This window comes from Schistocerca piceifrons, chromosome X, assembly GCF_021461385.2.
Source record: "Schistocerca piceifrons isolate TAMUIC-IGC-003096 chromosome X, iqSchPice1.1, whole genome shotgun sequence".
Lineage (NCBI taxonomy): Eukaryota > Metazoa > Arthropoda > Insecta > Orthoptera > Acrididae > Schistocerca > Schistocerca piceifrons.
In genome coordinates, this window is record NC_060149.1 from 309955576 (window position 1) to 309969679 (window position 14104).

General features: G+C 38.5%; 1 protein-coding gene across 1 annotated transcript in view; it reads right to left on the reverse strand.

Annotated features, from left to right (window-relative positions):
• Positions 1–3914: 3914 nt before the first annotated feature.
• Positions 3915–14104, reverse strand: part of LOC124722099 (MAM and LDL-receptor class A domain-containing protein 1-like) — a 339161-nt gene continuing 328971 nt past the window's right edge. The window contains exon 18 of the mRNA XM_047247296.1: positions 3915–5077. Coding sequence (XP_047103252.1) covers positions 5028–5077 — 50 coding nt within the window. The 3' untranslated portion in view covers positions 3915–5027. The remainder of the gene's footprint in view (positions 5078–14104) is intronic.

The window sequence follows — 14104 nt, forward strand, 5'->3', positions numbered from 1 at the left end:
TCAATAGGGACATATTTACCAATTAGGATTTTGCAGCAGCTATAACCACAGAAGTTCACATTCCATCTAAATCTGCTACATGCCTACCAGTTGAATACAGTCAGGTCTCACAGGTCTATTAGAAACTCGTTCTGCTGAGACTGATAATGTATCTGCAGACCCTCAACCCACCACTGCACTTCCCACACTTTCTGGAGATGGCAGCAAGGCATTTACTATAGATTAGGGAGACCTCAACAATGGGTTTGTTCTTATCTCTCAAGATTCATCAAATCCTTGCACCTCATGTGCAGTTAATTCACCCATAAAGCCCAACACATCTGTTGTAGGCCCACTCTCCACGTGCAGCAGGCCAACCTCATTTGTTGTAAGCCATCATGATAATTGTCCCAATCCCAATAGTAAACATTAACAAATGACAAAATAAGCAAAAGAAAGGTTCAGTAGCAGTTTTAATTTCAACTCCTTACAAAATTGTTCTTTTAACAGCAAAAGCTGGAAGCAATGAGAGATTGTCTGAAGAAAACCAAAATACGAATAAAAAAGGAAGAAGTACAAAAACAAGAAGTTAATAAAGAAGAAAGAAGGTCAAGAAAAAGAAATCAAAAGCGTCAGAATGAATTTTGTTTCAAGGCTCTGACATCAATGACTGATTGCCTGTATTGTGGGGACTTATTTTCAAAGTCCGGGGAAAATGAAGGCTGAATAAGGTGCTCAGACTGTCTAAATTGGACACACAAGGCTTGTGCCGGCTGTGAGGAAGAACACAATGAATTCATCTTTGATCTCTGTAAATAAACTGTAAAAAACAATAGCCAAAGAAGTGTTGTGGAGAAATGTTAAAATGCATTTTATAAACAGTATAATTCAACTTAGGACATAATTTTGCATGTAAACTGTTATGTTTTATATTGCGCACAGTGGTCACCCAGTGGCCATTTTACCATACTCAATAGGGAAAACTGGCCATTTTCCAGAGTAAGTTCAAACTATTTTTTCACAAAAAGAAACTGAAATACAGTAAAAGTGAAAATTTTCACATAAACATTAATAATTAGGCTAACTAATGCCTAACTTTTATTTGTTTATATAAATTTTTACTTATTGGCAAAAAAAAAAAAAAAAAAGAAACATCATGTTCCCTTAGTGTGGCAAAATAGCCACCCTTCCCCTACCTGTAGCTGCAAGGGGTGTAGTTATCTCAGAAAACTTATTTTCAAGTGTTCTACATATTTACATGCACCAACAAATGTTTGATTTAACTTGCTAACCATTGGCAAGAAGTTATTCATGACATGGGCAAACTGTTCATACAATGACGAGAAAACATGACAACACCAAAAAATAATTAACATGGAGTAACAAAATCTCAGGGATACATTTGTCTAGGCAACAGATTGAAGTGATTAACTCTGCAAGATCACAGGCTAAAGTAAGCATTAGATAAGCCACTGAAAATGTAAAATGTTTGTACACTAATAACTGGTGTAACAGTCCAAATTGTTGAATGCCAGCATGCATACATACATGCATTGTGTCACACAAGTGTTGGATATCAATTTGTGGAATGGTGTTCCAAGCCTGTTACACTTGGTCGGTCAATGCAGGGACAGTTAATAATGGTTGTGAATTACATTAGAGTTGTAATTCTTCACGCTTTCCCGGCGATCTGTTGACATCTCGGATATTCGGGAATCCAGCCGGATATTTGCGTCGTTCTCGCACGATATTTCAACAGGTAGCACCTGAAGAAGACAGCGAGGTGCGCTGTTGAAATATCATGTGAGAATGACGCGAATATCCAGCTGGATTCTCGAATATCCAAAATACATTAGAGTTGTTGTCCTATTATCTCGATTGGAGACAGATCTGCTAATCAAGCAGGCGAAAGGCAAGATGATGACACTCTGTAGAACATGTTGGGTTACAAAAGCAGTATGTTGGCAAGCGTTACCCTGTTGGGAAATACCTCACGGAGTGCTGTTCACGAACAGCAGCACAACAGGTTGAATCACCAGACTGACATACAAATTTACAGTCTGGACGTATGGGATAACCATGCAAGGGCTCCTGCTGTCATATGAAATTGCACCCCAGACCATAATCCCAGGTGCATGTCCAGTGTGTCTAGCACACAAGACAGATTGGTTGCAGGCCCTCAACTGGCCGCCTCCTAACTGACACATGCCGATCACTGTCACTGTGGCAGAATCAGCTTTCATCAGAAAACACAAAAGACCTCCAACCTGTCTTCCCATGAGCTTTCACTTGGTACCACTGAAGTCACATGTGGAGGTGGTTTGAGGTCAGTGGAATGCACACGACAGAGCATCTGGTTCAGAGCTGTCCTTGAAGTAACCAATTTGCAACAGATCATTGTTTCACTGTGGTGCCAACAGCTGCTCAAATTACTACTGCAGATGGAGTACAGTGCACCAGAGCCATATGCTGAACACGTTGGTCTTCTTTCCTCTTGGTAGTGCCACATGGCCAACCAGAGTCTGGTCTTCTTGCAACCGTACATTCCCGTGAGCACCGTTGCCAGCAGTGATGTACAGTGGCTACATTCCTGCCAAGTTTTTCTGCAGTATCACAGAAGGAACATCCAGCTTCTTGTAGCCTTATCACATGATATTGTTCAAACTCAGCGAGGTGTTGAAAATGGGATCTTGTCACCTTAAAGGCATTCCTAACTAACATCAACTCACCATGTCCAATCTCAAAGGTAACTTACACTCACAACTGTTACAACATGTATTTAAAGCAAATCTGATTTGCATCCTCATAGTGGCACAGCTAGCACCACTTTTATGAGACTGGCACAAAATCTGAGTAAACATAATCTTTTAGATGTAGAAAAATGCCTACCAACTTTTGTTTATGATGCCCAACTCATTTTTGGTTTTTCAATTATTTTCCCGTCAGTGTAGTTTCGTTCTCAATTGGTAACAGTTCCTAGTCTATGCTTGAAAAGCTGTGTATATTCAGTATTGCCCCTATTTGGTTAATTTTAGTATTAATTTTTTTGATAATGCACGTCCTCTTTTAATGAAACTATAGTTAAGGTAACAGTTTTATTGATGTATGAAAATATTTTTTTAATGACAGACATTTATAAATGGGTTAGTATCACTTTTATACACTAAGACATACAGACATGATCATGAGTAAAGTGAAAATGATGATCACACAAAAAACATGCTGTAAATAAAGACAACAATTTTTGTTTTCATGTTTCTTGTTGTAACTGATATAAAACAGGTATTACCAACATCTGCAACCAGAGTTTTGGAGTATTACAAAACTTGTTTGAAATGAACAAGTTAACTTAAAGTATTTCAAAAATTAATTACATCCATTCCAGGAAAACATCATCACATAATGATCTAGACTTCAGAATACAAAATAAAGAAGCTGTGAGGGTAGTTGTTACAAAATTTGAGGTGTCCATACAGATGAAAATATAGACTGGAAAGCCCACATCCTCTGTCTCACTAACAAGTTAATTTCTGCTTGCTTCACACAATGTGTAACAAATATTGTGTGTAGTAGACAGTGTAGCAGAATCGTCTATTATGCTTACATCCATTCTGCTTTTACATATGGCCTCACTTTCTGGGGCCATGATACGACAAACCTAATCACCACTTTCACACCACAAAAACAAGCTGTTAGAATAATTACCAACAGTTCAAGGCTAACACCTTCAAGCACTTATTTCAACTGCTATATATTCTAGTCTTATCATGCCTCTAAATATAAAAAGTGTAACTGATACAAAAAGGTACATAGACAATTTCAAAACAAACTCAGATCTGCATTTGTATTATACAAGAATGTGCAATGACATCCATATAAAAAGAGTAAACAAGCATTAGCACAAAAACAAACAAACACTCAAGGTACTACATGGTATAACAAACTTCTGGCACAGATGAAATAAATAAAAAAAAAGTCTTCATTTAAGGAAGCAGTGTTCAAATTTTTAATGAGCAAGTGCTATTATAATGCAAACAAGTACTTGTGAAAACCTATTAGCAAATAATTAGATTATGTACTATATGTCATAGTCAAAATCAGTTGTATTTTCAACCAAGTGTTTGCTATAATCTGAATGAAAATTTTGAACAGAAATGTTACAACTACTATGTGTTTGTATGTGAATGTCAACTAAGTATTCCATGTAAAAATATTTTTCATTTCTTTATGTAATTAATCAAAGTTGTATGTGCAATTCTGTATGTGATATTGTGTAAGATACTATGCACCATAGTATTATGTGGGGTACTGTACTTATTTGTGATTGTTTATTATCATACATATACAGTTAGAAGCTGAAAACACTTTTTTACATAAATTTTATAGGTACTTCTTGTCATGGAAGTCAGTCTCTTAGTTCAAAGTTTATATGAGAATGATATGAGTAAACGAAACATGTTCCAAGTTATGAAATTTAAAATAAGTGTATGAATTTCACAGGTAAATTAGTGTTCATCTTTACATTCATAGTCTTTTGGGAATATGTTTGAGGAAATGAAGTAGAGAAATATAATAAAAACACCACAATTAGAATGAAGGATCATGGAAAATGATCTTGTGCAGACAAGTTTTGGGAAGTAAATTTTGAATACGTCTTATAGCTGTAAATATCTGAATATGAAAAGTATTGCTCTAATATAGACAAACTCGACTGATTTCTCTTTATTTTGAAGGTCCCACAAAGAATGGATCTTCCTGTATTGGTATCACCACATTCTGCAATTAAAATTAGTTTAATAGAACATCAGTGAGTTACAAATATGATGTTGTCTGCACACTAATTTTATTCACCATCTTTCACAGCAACCTTCTTTACAGATGGCATCTGCTTTGATTTGCAGAGTCTTGGTTGTAATTCCTGGATCCTCTGTGAAGTACTGTCAATGTGTTTTCTGGAACATGTCTTATATTCTTCTCAAAGAACCATCTGTTGTTGTCTTAAAGTTAATTTTTATGCAGGTGCATAAAACTGGACCGGCTAAAGCAGATTACAGATTTTCATTCTCTTGGAGCTTTGTATCTGCAATGTCAGGTCGTGCTGAAAGAGGTAAATACAGGAAAATTGAATATAATATAACACTAATATAACATACTACATTCTGCTTTTTTAGTTGTTTAGAAATATGAAGCATGATTTATGGGCAAAACTGTCTTTGGCATGTCGTTTTTGTGGTTTATTGGTTCTGAAATCCACAGAAAATGATGATTTTTTGCTACAATTACTGTTTGGCACATTTTGATTTTTATTGTGTCCAGCACTAGATGATAAAATTCTCAGTAGGATGTACTGGGTGATCAAAAAGTCAGTATAAATTTGAAAACTGAAGAAATCACGGAATAATGTAGATAGAGAGGTACAAATTGACACACATGCCTGGAATGACATGTATTTTTATTAGAACCAAAAAAATACAAACATTCAAAAAACATCCAACAGGTGGTGCTTCATCTGATCAGAATAGCAATAATTAGCATAACAAAGTAAGACAAAGCAAAGATGATGTTCTTTACAGGAAATTCTCAATATGTCTACCAACATTCCTCAAAAGTAGCTGTAGTTGAGGAATAATGTTGTGAACAGCACTGTAAAGCATGTCCGGAGTTTTGGTGAGGCATTGGGGTCGGATGTTGTCTTTCAGCACCCCTAGAGATGTCACTCGATCACAATACACTTGCGACTTCAGATAACCCCAAAGCCAATAATCGCACAGACTGAGGTCTGGGGACCTGGGAGGCCAAGCATGACAAAAGTGGTGGCTGAGCACACGATCATCAGCAAACGACGTGCGCAAGTGATCTTTCACGCGTCTAGCAATACTTTTTTTGTTGTTGTTGTAATAAAACCCCATGTCATTCCAAGCACGTGTGTCAATTTTTACCTCTCTATCTACATTATTCCGTGGTTTATTAAGTTTTCAAAATTATACTGACTTTTTGATCACCCAGTACAATGGCCTCAAGTTTCTATATTTGACCCTCAGTTCATATATGGGGAAGTGCACAAGCTGGCCACTTAAAGAGAAAATTTGGAAAAAGAGCAATGAGCTGTATAACAAATATGTGACCCAGAAAGTCCTGTATACAAGCTCTTATACGCCATAATATTATGAAAGTGCACTTACTATTTCATTTTAACTGAAAAAATTGAAATATCTCAAAAACTACACATTGGACCAACAAAAGATATAATTTAAATTTGTTTGTCTAGGAGGGGGACATCCAATGATACCACACTCCACTCTCCCCCCACTCCATGTGTGGGTGGCAGAGGGAAACTTTGAAATCTTCAGTGGGAACCCACATTTTTATTGCACATTATGAATCTATGGCAGAATCTACATATGTTTTGTCTAAAGCATTTTTTTCGTTTCGTAACAGATGGCACTATAATCAGAGGAATAGAAATGGGTACACAATCATAATCTATGACGTGCTCCTCAATGGCCCTTGAGTATCCAATGGCACATGGGATCCCACCTCTACGCTGCGAGAGTAGGATAGGCCAGTATTTCACAACTTCTAATTGGAAACCCCACTCACAACATTGTATTCCTCTGATGTATTGAACAGGGGACTACTTGGCGTGTCACTGTAGCCATGGTTCGAGATGAACATTGCTCTACATTTCCCTTTGTTAAAATGTCATACAACTGCAAACTTCAATACACTTAGTGATTCACTTTTCAAATGACCATGCACAGGACAGAAGTATATCTGTGGGAATGTCAGTACAGGCATTTCTGATGCGGTCCACCATGTCCTCATGGCCTGTTGGCACTTGCTGGCACAACTTATCTTTTAAATATCCCCACAGAAAGAAATACGGCAACCTAGCAGGCCAATTAATAGGGACACTTTTGCCGACCTATTGACAAATGTAAGCATGATCTAATACCTCCTGTGCTTCAATTGCGTAATACGCTGGACAATCGTCATGCTGAAACCAAATATGTTATCCAATGTCCAGGGCAGTGTTCTGCAGTAGTACTGGCAGTTCCTCTTCCAAAAATATTTGATATCTGCGCCCATTCAATGTGCCATCAATAAAATGTGACAATGCAGTACTGTAACAATATTACCTACCAATATACAGGGATCATGGTGTAATTGCCGGGTGCTTATCTGCAAACTGTTGTGCACTGCCACTACTACAGCTGTTTCATTAGCTTCTTCTGTAACACATTTGCTTCATTTCCTTTTGTTGGTCTGCATGCTGCCATCAGACATAAAGGCATCCTAAACCTTGTAAAAGAATGAATGAGAGTGAGCTTTCTCTGGAAAACACTTGACACACAAGGCAACAGCAGCCTCAACATTTCCCCTACAATTCTCTGTCAATCAGGATCATTTCCAATTTTTTCTTCTGTAGTTGCAAAATTCATCATCCACTTACATGTCTGTTCTCTAAATGATAGGTAGGTGTGCAGGCAATAAACACAGTCCAAGTATAATGTTTATAGCTGTTGTCTACATTATACTTGACCTCTGGTCACAGTGTACTGCCTGTTATGATACATCATAGTTCACTACATGAGCGCAGTGGCACATCAAGTGGTCCCCTGTTTGATATATCAGAGGAATACAATTCTGTAAATGGGGTTTCCAGTCAGAAGTTATGAAATACTGGCCTGTCTAAACTCACAGCATGGAGGTGGGGGTCCTACGTGCCATTAGATATTCAAGAGCCATTGAGTAGCATGTCGTAAATTACGATTGTGTACCTGTTTCTATTCCCCCGATTAAAGCACAATCTGTGGCCAAATGAAGAAAATGTTTCTGAAAAAACGTATGTAGATTTTGCTGTGGAATCAATCTCCACTAGAAAAAGGAGATTCCCACTTAAGATTTCAAAGTTGTATCCCGGCCCTCATGCATGGGGTGGGGTGGCAGGTAGAGTCTAGTATCGTTAGAAAGCCCCTCCAAGACAAACAAATTGGAGTTATAACTTTTTTCAATCTGATGTGTACTTTTAGAGATATTTCAATGTCTTCATTTAAAACGAACATTCTGTATATACAGTGAGTACTCTCTCATAACATTATGGTGCACAAGAGCTCATATATAAAGAATATTATGGCAGTGACAGCCAGTGATAAACACCTTCTAAATACAGACATAGATTAACATGCAACATGAGGAAAGGAAAATTATTACAGAACACAGCAAAATATCAAACTGACAGTATGTGCTCCAGATGGAGCAGGCAAAAGGGTTCTTAACCCGTCAGTACACGCAGGTGGTCTGTCAGACCAAGGAGAATATTTTCACATTAATGCAATGTCTGAAAGTTGTTTCCAAGATGCTATCTTCTCAGTACCTTTAAGTGAGTGTAATAGGAGTCGTTTGGTATGGTGTATCTGCTATTTCAACAATAGCACTTCCGATTAGCTCACAACAAAGAGTTCTAGGGTCTCACAGGCTAGCCATGTGTACTTGTGTCAGTTTATTGTTAGCTCCACCAAGGTTATTCCCGTGCGCGCATATTTGTGGTATCTACTTAGTTTAGTGGTAGAACAGATTTTTTCGTGCTTTGTACCTTATTTTAGTGTGTTGTAAGTGTTGTAACTGCATCATGGCTTATTCTTACGAGGCACAGGAGGAGAGAATTAGGAACTTGATTGAAGAAGTAATGGCTGAAAGTGACGCTGGTGATTCTGAAGATGGAGAAATCGACTTTGAAAAAATCCAAGACACAGAGTGGAAAAGTGATTCTGGCACCGAACAGAAAACGTCGAGTGATGAATCAGAAGACAGTGATTGTGGTGCCGACAGTGATGTGTTTGTCGGTAAAGACAGAACAGCATAGAACTCACATGCTCTGCCAAAGAACTCCCACACACATTGTCATAACATCATAACTCATTTACCAGGTGTGAAAGGTGCAGCAAAAAGTGCAAATCTCTACAGTGCTGGGAACAGTTTTTTGATGAAAACATTATACACATACTCGTTGACTGCACTAATAGGTACGTTCAAAGTATCCAGGGAAACTTTTCAAGGGAAAGAGATGCACAACAAACTAATAAAGCTGAAATAAAGGCCTTATTGGGATTATTGTACTACACTGGTGTAATGTGTGCCCATCGACTAAGTCTACAAGATTTGTGGCGAACATAGAACAGGAGTTGAAATATTTCATCTCACAATGGGCATAACAGGTTTTTTTTTCTCCTTCGATGCCTCAGATTTGATGATAAACAAACGAGAATGGAAAGGGAGAAAACAGATCACATAGCGGCGATAAGACAGGGGTTCAGTCTAATAGCTGAAAATTTTCAGAAGGCTTATACAGTTTCTGAATACGTGACAGTTGATGAAAAACTAGAAGCATTCCATGGAAGATGCAGATTCAGACAGTACATGCCAAATAAGCCAAACAAGTACGGAGTAAAGATTTTTGCAGCAGTGGATGCCAGAATGTTTTACACATTCAACATGGAGGTCTACGTTGGGCAACAGCCTGAAGGCCCTTACAGACAGGACAACAGACGAGTTGAACCTGTTCAGAGACTTTGCCAGCCTATCCTGAATACAGGCCACAACATAACTTGCGACAATTATTTTACAAGTTACGAGCTTGCAAACACATTGATTACGAAGAAGACGACCATCGTTGGTACCCTGAGGAAGAACAAGAGACAAGTCCCATGGGGATTTATTAACACTAAAAACCAAAAAGAAAAGTCATCTATGTTTGGGTTTCATAAAAATTGCACCTTAGTCTCTTATGTGCCGAAACGAAATAGAGTGGTATTACTACTGTCAACAATGCACCAAAATGGAAATATTGACGAAAATACAGAGAATGATAAAAAAGCAGAAATTATCACTTGCTATAACCTTACTAAGGGTGGAGTTGACGTTGTAGATGGAATGAGTGCAGCATATAATGTAGCTAGAAACACAAGAAGATGGCCAATGGTTGTTTTTTATAGCATCATGAACACAGCTGTGATAAATGCTGCTATTATTTTCAACTCAAATCAGATGAACAACTGAGAAGAAGAGAGTTTTTTAGGTAGCTTTCTTTTGCACTTCTGCATGATCATCTTCAGCAAAGAGTAATGTCAAAAATATTGCCAAGGAAGATAACTGAGAGAATTGGAGAGCTTTGCAGTGTGAAAATTTCTGAAGTGGAACCAACTGCAACTTCATGAGGATGGTGTGTGGACTGCAGAAGCAAAAACAGAAAAATGAGATATATCTACATCTACATCTACATCCATACTTCGCAAGCCACCTGACGGTGTGTGGCGGAGGGTACCCTGAGTACCTCTATCGGTTCTCCCTTCTATTCCAGTCTCGTATTGTTCGTGGAAAGAAGGATTGTCGGTATGCTTCTGCGTGGGCTCTAATCTCTCTGATTTTATCCTCATGGTCTCTTCACGAGATATACGTAGGAGGGAGCAATATACTGCTTGACTCTTCGGTGAAAGTATGTTCTCAAAACTTTAACAAAAGCCCGTACCGAGCTACTGAGCGTCTCTCCTGCAGAGTCTTCCACTGGAGTTTATCTATCATCTCCGTAACGCTTTCGCGATTACTAAATATATTTGTAAGAACTGCAAGAAATACATTTGCCTTGAACATTCTGTTACTGTGTGCCAAGGCTGTATCGACAAAATATCTGATTGAATACATACATTACTTTGGTAACAGCTGAATTTTATGTATCTCCATTTGTGTAAATATTTTTGACCAAAATATTAAATTTATCCTTTCAATATATTTACTAAACTAATTTTTAATGATATTATTTCATTTAATAACGCTTCCCTCCATAATATACATCGAAACGCAAATTCAGAAAGATAGAAACTGCAAGGGTCTGTGAGACCAGCTGCGTGTACTGCCATCCTGTTTCCAGGTGCGTGCACCGCCAGGTTAAGAAGTTACCGTACCCAGTTAAGGAAGGAAACGAATTAAAAACTTTTGAAAATTGTTTAAAACTGTATCAAACACAGAAATTCAAATGCAGGATGAGCGAGTATTAAAAATGAAACTAAGTATTGACGTTGTATTGTAACAGAATATATTTAATAATTCTTTATGTGCCTGTAAGGTTTAATCTAGTTTTCTTTACTGTACATTTATTGAATATACACTGAGGTGATGAAAGTTATGAAATATCTTCCAATATCATGTCGCACCTCCTTTTGCCCTGTGTAGTACAGCAGCTCGACATGGCATGGACTCAACAAGTCGTTGGAAATCCCCAGCAGAAATACTGAGCCGTGCTGCCTCCACAGTGGTGCAGGATTTTGTGTATGTACTGACCACTCAATTATGCTCCATAAATTTTCAATGAAATGGCCAAATCGTTCACTCAAATTGTACAGAATTTTCTTCAAATCAATCGTGAACAATTGTGAGCTGGTGACGTGGCACATTATCATACATAAAAGTTGTTAACATGAAGTCCACAAATGGCTGCAGATACTCTCCAAGTAGATGAACATAACCATTTTCACTCAATGACGAGTTCAGTTGGACCGAGGATCCAGCCCCATTCCATGTAAACACAGCCCACACCATTATGGAGCCACCACCAGCTTGCACAGTGCCTTGTTGACAACCTGGGTCCTTGGCTTCATAGGATCTGCACCACACTCGAGTCTTACCATCAACTATTGCCAACTGAAATCAGGAATCATTTGACCATGTCATGGTTTTCCAGTCATCTGTGGTCCAAGTGGTATGGTCACAAGACAAGGTTAGATGCTGCAGGTGATGATGTGCTGTTAGCAAAGGTACTTCCGTCGGTTGTCTGTGCCATAGCCCATTAATGCCAAATTTTGGCACGCTGGCCTAGTGGATACATTTAATGTATGCCCAACATTGATTTCTGTGATTATTTCAAACAGTGTTGCTTGTCTGTTAGCACTGACAACTGCTCTCAGTCATTAAGTGTACACTGTCAACAACTGCGTTGTTCATAGTGAGAGGTAATTTCTGAAATTTGGTATTCTCAACACACTCCTGACACTGCAGATCTCAGAATACTGAATTCCCAAACAATTTCTGAAATGGAATGTCCCATGTGTCTAACTCCAACTACTGTTCCATGTTCAGACTGTTAATTCCCATTGTGCAGCCATAATGAAGTCAGAAGCCTTTTCACATGAATCACTTGAGTACAAATGACAGTTCCATCAATGAACTGCCCCTTTATACCTTGTGTAGGTGATACTACTGCCATCTGTATGTGTGCACATCGCTATACCATGACTTTTGTCATCTCAATGTGTATTAGACCTAAGCCTCGATTTAATATAACATGCTAAATGCAATTTGAACACAGATGTTACATCTGTCTTAGCTGTCTGCCTATAAAATTGTACAATACTCCCAGCTGAAAATGATCAGCTAGAGTCCATGATCAAAGAATAAATAAGTAAATCTTTATATACAAGGGTTGCACAAAAGTATGGAAACACTATGAGAAATGTGTTTGAACATAAATGAAGATGCTAGTCAAGTCTGCAACTTACACTGTTGTATTTGACCATAAATGGCATCTGTGCAATGTCATCAGTATTTGCAAGTGTCAGTCATGGTCAGAACAGTGTTCTGTGTAGTTTTCAGTGTATTATGTCAGAGATAAGTCAATTTGAATGCGGACAAATTGTTGGTGCTCATATGGTGGGTGCTCCTGTAACCAAGATGGCTGAGGTGTTTGGCATTTCAATGCCTATACTGAAGATATAGGATACAGGGAAAATGATAATGTGGTAAGTCACAATGTGGATGAAAGTGTGTGATGTACGATTATGACAGACGGTCATTGAAGAGGGCAGTGACAAAAACTAAGTGGGCGACAGCTGCAAAAGTCACTGCAGAACTGAATGTCACAGTCATGAACCATGTCAACACCTAACAACATGAAAGGACCTCCAGAAGTAGCGAATTATAGGATGAGCTGGAATTTCAACCTACTCATCAGTGATACGAATGTCCGCCCCTGGTAGCTGAGTGGTCAATGCGACAGAATGTCAGTCCTAAGGGCCTGCGTTCAATTCCCGGCTGGATCAGAGATTTTCTGCACTCAGGGACTAGGTGTTGTGCTGTCCTAATCATCATCGTTTAATCCCCATTGACGCACAAGTCGCCAAAGTGGCGTCAAATCGAAAGACTTGCACCCGGCGAATGGCCTACCCGATGGGTGACCCTAGTCACACGACATTTATTTTTAGTGATGTGAATGCCCTTAACAATAAAACATGGTGCCAGAGACATAAAATCAGGACTACTGAGCAATGGAAAAAATTCATTTAGTAAGATGAGTCTTGTTTCACACCGTTTCCAATTTCTGGCTGAGTTTATGTCCCAGGCGTGAAAAAAGGTGGGGATTTGGTAACAATTTGGGCAGCCATATCCTGGTATCCCATGAGCCTGACAGCTACATCTACTCTGCAAGATTGCATTACTGCCAGGGATTACGTGGCAGACAGAGAGGAGGGAGGAGGAGATGGACAGAGTGGAGGGAGGAGGGGATGGTCAGAGGAAGGAGTGGAGGACATGGTCAGAGAGAGGCCAGGCAGGAGGAGATGTGTAATGTATGTACTGTGTGCATCTACTGATAAAGCTGCAAGTAAAAGGGTAGTAAATAAATATATATAATGTGTTACAGTTTTGTTGCATTTATAGAAAGTAAACAGTGAGAAGATGTGGAAACAGAAGTTACATAAATGAACAAAATTAGGAAGTGCAAATATTAAGCACAAACTTGAAGAAAGCATTCCCCTTAATTTTGATGTCCTCTACACTAGTGGTTGCCTATATTCTCTTCAAAATTAATTAGGTGAATTATTTTAAATTCCAAAGTTGTTCACAGCACAGCAGTTAGTAAAGACCTGGCAAAATATGGGAAATATGGGCAGCTATTCATGAGCCAGAAATCACCAGCTTCTTCCTGAAGTCTGTGAAGAACATAATTAATTTTGGGAGCAGAGTTGTCCACTGTTCACAGAGGAGAACAAATGCAGCAGCTTACGGTGGAAAAACTTACAATGTACTCTGGAGCCAAGAAGGCATATAAAGCCTTCAAAAATTATATCTTTTTGGA